General features: G+C 33.4%; 2 protein-coding genes across 2 annotated transcripts in view; both read left to right on the top strand.

Annotated features, from left to right (window-relative positions):
- LOC125195850 overlaps nt 1-6,000 on the top strand; it is a 65,096-nt gene that overhangs the window by 2,057 nt on the left and 57,039 nt on the right. The gene's annotated exons all lie outside the window — the stretch shown is intronic.
- Nucleotides 1,359-2,793, top strand: LOC125195853 (GATA transcription factor 15-like). The gene is made up of 3 exons (XM_048094111.1): nt 1,359-1,812; nt 1,890-2,027; nt 2,309-2,793. Exons 1-3 carry the CDS (start codon nt 1,792-1,794, stop codon nt 2,633-2,635), a joined length of 486 nt encoding a protein of 161 aa, XP_047950068.1. The 5' UTR covers nt 1,359-1,791; the 3' UTR covers nt 2,636-2,793.

Below are 6,000 nucleotides of genomic sequence, written 5' to 3'. Positions count from 1 at the left end.
GATTTTGGTATAAGGTGATGAAGATTGAGATGATGGATCTAAGTTTGTCAAGCACAAAATCATTTCCATTGCCATGAATGTTATTGCAATGCACATGGAAATTCCAACGGGAAAACTATGAGAAAAGTTGGGGAAATGACATTTCTAATCGACTTTAATAGGAAAAATTTCTTGTTCGACTTTATATAGGAAAAATTTCTTGCTTAACAGATGGATGGATCCATGGAGGTACTAAAAGTTTAGATCATTTGATTACTCTTAATGTCGCATCTATTAACAAGACATAATTGGAGTAAAAATTGACGATGATGATAAGGTGTAAAGGCTCATCACATCTCTTTCACATTCATATGAGCGGATGAAGCCAATTTTGATTCGTGGAGTTTTGTGTGATCGATTGTATAAATTTATGATACAGTAATCTTAGTTCATCAATGGCACATATGGAGTATATTTTTTCGTTATTTGAAAATGAATTAACCATGAAGGAAATTTTCCAAAGTAGGAAAATGAATCAATTATGAAAGGATGGAGTATATTTGAGTAGAGTTTTTATTATTAATAGTTACTTACTACGCTCGATTTTGTAGCACATACATACGAAGCAACATAAAAAAACATTGCATTTAATGTGGAAGAAAAAATGATAAAATATAGTAGTATAAATTGGTGCTAATATGACCTTTGTGTTTGTAACTAGTACGAGGCCAATTGTCATACTTGACAAAATCCAATCGATTGTTGTTACAAAATATAGTTAAATCAAAAAGTTCATCTACTATTTAGATCGGTTAATAAACTTGAAATTGAAAGCGATAGGAGTAGCATCCCTGTATTAGAAACCGTAGAGATTTGTTAGGACTAAATTCCTCAACTTTGTGTGTTCTTTCTTGACCAATAAGTTAGTGTTTTTTTAGAAAAAATCAAATCATTTTATTCCATTCATTCCATATAAAAGATACTCCCAAACTTATCTAAAATCATTGCCCCAATTATTCACATAAGAAAATAAGAAATGTACAAAAATCAATATAATATGAGTAGTGATAGACAAGGCACGCCACCATTATCTATTTTACTATTCTCAAAACATTGTTCAAAATTTCATCACACACTAAAGTGTGTTTGTGCGTGTCTTGAGCAAAAACATTTTTTTCCCAATGGCGGCAAACACCAAAATATTTCCAGCGAATTCCCGAAAACACCCCCCTCCCAATAAACTCACAAATTTCGCAGTGGCGCCTTTTCCACAGTATTTGGCGCGGACGACTTGTTTGGAAATAAAGCCCCTTTCCGTAATTTCGCACTCCCGCGCGCCTTAGGGTTTTCATAAACTTATATATAAACCCTCCAAGAAATTATTTTTCACAATCGCCCCCCAAAACAGCACTTTCTCTTTCTAGAATCTCTGTTTGTCGGTTTTCCCTCTCATCTCTCGATTTCTAGCCGAATTCCTCTTCACTCTCCCAACCTCTCAAAAACCCTACTTCCCTTCCTCCTCTCCTCATCATGTGCCTCTGCTGAGTTAGAGAGAGAGACAGTGATAGGTGAAGTTCTCTGTTTTGCTTAGTTAAGTTGAGAGAGAGTTCACTTCAGTGAAGATCAATTTTCCACTTCGATCGCGGCGTGTGATCGTGTTTTGATCCGGTGATTAAGCAGTTTCGAGCTCCAATCGCTGCTTCTACTTCGTTTCCCTCTCCAATTTTGCCGGATCATAGGTGCGATCTCAGTTCGATCACCTTGGTTTGATCGATTGAGTTCGTCTCAGATCTCCAATTACAGTACGAATTAATGATGGATCTGAGCGATAAAGTAAGTGATCGCCGATTATGATCAGAATGCGACGATCGCGATTCCGATTTCTGATTTTTTTTGTGCTAATTTTGCAGGGATCGGAGTGTGAAGAAATGAGTAGCCAAACACCTACTCCAGATAGGGTTTCATCCGACGGCTCAAATGTGAAGACATGTGTAGACTGTGGTACCTCCAAAACCCCCCTATGGCGCGGTGGTCCAGCTGGACCCAAGGTACAACTAAACCCTATTTCCGATCTTATTTACTGCACATTTTAGGTAGTTTCGATAATTAGATAAATCAAAGGGCAAAACTGACATTTCACGTGACAGACGACATGTATGTCGACTAGGGCCCCCAATTTTTATAAAGTTTCGATCTTTGCTGCCTTATTTTAAAAAATTGAAAATCTTTGGTAGGTGAAGTGTAAGTTCCCATCCCCATGTGCTTATCACTGTGTGTAGTGCGTTTTTTTTTTAAAAATTAAAATCTTGATTTGTTGTTTTGCCTGCAGTCACTCTGCAACGCATGTGGAATTCGCAGCAGGAAAAAGAGGAGGGCATTGATGGGAGTGACAAAAGAGGAGAAGAAAACCAAGAAATCCAGCAAGAGTTTGATTAGCAACCAGAGCAACAGCAGCAACAACAGTTGTACCAGCAGCAGCGGCGATAGTACCCCAGGGAAAATTGGGGATTCGTTCAAGAAGAAGCTGTGGGAGTTTGGGAGAGACGTGGCGTTGCAGAGACCGAGATCGAACACGAATAGGAGGAGGAAAATGGGGGAGGAAGAGCAAGCTGCGTTTCTGTTGATGGCGTTGTCGTGTGGATCGGTTTATGCTTAGGGGAGTTGTACATAGTGGTGTAGTTGTTGTACAACTCTTCCTCTTTTTTTTGCCCTTGGGCTTTTGGTTTGAGCGAGTGAGAGAGAAGGCTCGAATGGGCTTTTTCGGAATGTAACCCCCCTTTTTAGAGCATAATGTCGAAATTTGTTCTAATTTAATTTTGCTTATAAATTAATTAGTTTTGCTCTTCGGAGATTCTTGTTATGATTCATGTTTGTGAAGATTAATGATCAAGAAATGAATTTAACGTTATGGCACAAGATTTACAATGAAGGGATTGAAATAGATTTAGTAGTATAGATAATAGGACCATCTAACAAGAACACATAAATAAAAAGATAATGAGATGTCCAATTCATGTTGTGTGTGTACTTACTCTATGTTGGAAAGATTGGAGGGAAAATGTAGGGTCCAAAATTTATGTTGTTGGCAAACCATTTTCATCCTCAAAAATTTGATCTCAATTTTCCCTCCCAAATTTCAGTTTGGATATTTTAATTTAATCTTGTTTTTACATGTATGTATGTTGTAGAATCGGATTCAAACGAATTCAACTTGCCTTGATGTTGAATTTACTGACAATTATACTAAAGATCTAAATCCAAATAAAGTGACAGTTTTTCTAGAATAGTTATCGATTTTCAATTTTTCATGTTAGGACATCCACAACATACACGACTCTTACCACTTTATTGAGAGGTTCAACTTATTGAGAAGAATATTTGATGTCGTAAGAGCATCCACCACATTCATCTCTTAACCATCACTTAAGTAGTCCCATACAACCAGGGGCAGAGGCAGAAATGAATACGAGTAGAGGCTAAATTTTCAAAATTTTGTTTAAAAATAATTTTCAGGTGATTTAGATTATCAATAGGGGCTTTTATACTATAATATGTGTAAAACACGAATATATTTTGAGACTTTATAATATAAATTTTTTAAAAAGTTAGATTAGGGGCTAAAGGCCTCCCCCTTTATACGTAGTTCCGCCCTGCATACAACTATTTTCCTTATCCATTTATAGTTTTACACCCGCAACCAATCCATTTAGTCTACGTGCATAATTATATACTCGGACTATAAAGAGAATAAAATATTTGAAATTCATATCTCGTCCCGCTAGTCCCTTGCAACGTGGCTAGCACCCGCCTCGTTTATGCAGGACAGGCTAGCAAGCCCGCGTTGCTTATTGCCATTTCCATATGAGTCAGCCACTCCGCCATGAGTCCAGCTCTTAAAGAAAAAGTATATCAAATTTTACACATTAGTTAGAGTTAGTATTTTTTTTCCACTTTCTTTACAATCTTAGGCGACATATTTAATCCTACTAATTTCAACCAATCAACAAATGCTTTTTGAAGTCAAACTATTCAGCCGCTAATTCTTTTCCCATAATCCAAAATGCCAATTACAGAATGGAGTGTTTTGATGATTAAACGACTCTTGTTTTTCTTTAAATAGTTTTGATTTAATGCCAAAGAAAAAAAAGTTAGTGATTGTGCAGTCAAATGAAACACAAATAGGATTAGACTAGTCAAACTCTATCATCATAAAATAGCACAATCACAAAATAAATATTTTGGGACTGAAAAAAATACTCTATTTTCAAAAAAATGGAATAGTATGTTTGAATAAGACCTAACAGTTTGGTTCACGCTATACATGAAAGGAGATTAAATAGGCAAATTGCATTAATGGTGTACCTTTCCAACAAATTCAAAAAATTTGGTTTCCTGGTTATTAATATGGCCTACCTACCTACCTTGTAAACAATTTTATTATTAGTACAGTGCGTAGCAATTTTAGCTTTAAAAATTTAAGATTCCTTCAAAATTGTTTAAGTATTTGTTATTTTATTAGATTGTTCTTGTTTTTTCTTAAAACAAAAAACAAGTGGAAGGCAAGAATGCATGTAAATGGGGGCGAATGCTTATCTATTTTAGTAGATTACACGAAAGTAATAAATATATTATATTTTAAGACAAATCATCGACATTTATCAATTTATATTGCAAATACATTATTACTATCCTGACCTTTTAATTAAGTAAATAAATTTTGCACTCTAGGAAATCGTTTATAAGTGAATTTTTATGCTCATATGTTCCTCGTGAAAGCACATGTAATTACATAGTAATACTGCGTTTATCTCATGCTACTTGCAATTTTAATTTCAGCTTGTCTCAAACTATTTTAACTATTTCATTTTTAAGTAATAATTAAAATATTAATTTAATTATACTAATTAAATTTACGATCTAAAAAAAGAGTGAATAGCATAACACGGGGAATAATTATTTTTTCATATATATTTGAATTTTACTTCGATTTCAATGCCGCAAATTTTTAGGGCATTGGGTACTGTGTTAATCAAATTTATTGGACCTGTCAATTTGGGCCTACAGTCCAATTATCAGAACCCAATTTACCAATTCCTAATTTTCGTTTTTCCTTTTTGAATGTTATATTAGTACTCTAATTAAATGTGAAATATCATTGATAGAGTTATTGAAAAAAAAAATTGTACGTGGATACTTGTCATTTTCTCATTGGGCCCCACACATATTATGCCATCCAGCTAAGGTTACCTTTCACTATTTACAATTATTAATCGTACCTCTTCTTTATTTAGATGTGAAAATAAATTACTTTTTTCCTTATACTAATTGAAAAGTGTATTTCATGTTGATGAGTTTCACCAAATTCATTTGCTTTTTTACTAATGTTTATGTCCTAATTAAATCTTTGCTGTAGAGGTCTTCGAAGTACTGAAAAGTTTGAGGTATCAACGCAGTAATAAATATAAACACCATCTTTTAATATAATAATTAAATTAAAAGCTTAATAACACAAATTTTATTAGATTTAACTGTAAAAGTGATTACATTTTCCTAGTTACTTTACAATTGTTATAGAGTTGGTTATAGTAGAATTACATGTTTAAATTTATACAATCAACCTGACAGCTTGTGTGTTGAACACATGATCTTTCATGAACCATATGGATCATTATATTATTATTATTATTAGGGGAGTTGAGAATTGCTAAATAATTATCAATCCCAAACTCGACTAAATTTTAATCATTAAATTAAAAGATTTAATGGTTGAAATAATGTCATATGGATTATATTTTTAATTTAAAAAATTAATAAATAAAATTAGAGGGTATTAATGTCAATTCCCTCTCATTAAAATCATCTTAAAACTTTAAATTTACGTAACTATCTCGATTTAAATTAAATTTTCGCACTTAAAAATATATCAAATTAAAGATAATTTTATAAGGATTCCAACGAGATCTCAATTGCATATGTTCCGACGATGTTCGGATGATGAAATTTGATATTTTTTGTTTTAGT

The sequence above is a fragment of the Salvia hispanica genome, chromosome 6 (assembly GCF_023119035.1).
Source record: "Salvia hispanica cultivar TCC Black 2014 chromosome 6, UniMelb_Shisp_WGS_1.0, whole genome shotgun sequence".
NCBI classification, from domain to species: domain Eukaryota; kingdom Viridiplantae; phylum Streptophyta; class Magnoliopsida; order Lamiales; family Lamiaceae; genus Salvia; species Salvia hispanica.
This window is presented reverse-complemented; position numbering and strand designations above follow the sequence as displayed.

Excerpts from the sequence above, each read along its gene's own strand:
- LOC125195853 (XM_048094111.1), top strand. The coding sequence starts at position 1,792 with ATGATGGATCTGAGCGATAAA. Across the intron at positions 1,813-1,889 it reads TGATGGATCTGAGCGATAAA|GGATCGGAGTGTGAAGAAAT; the intron begins GTAAGTGATCGC and ends CTAATTTTGCAG. Across the intron at positions 2,028-2,308 it reads GTGGTCCAGCTGGACCCAAG|TCACTCTGCAACGCATGTGG; the intron begins GTACAACTAAAC and ends TTTTGCCTGCAG.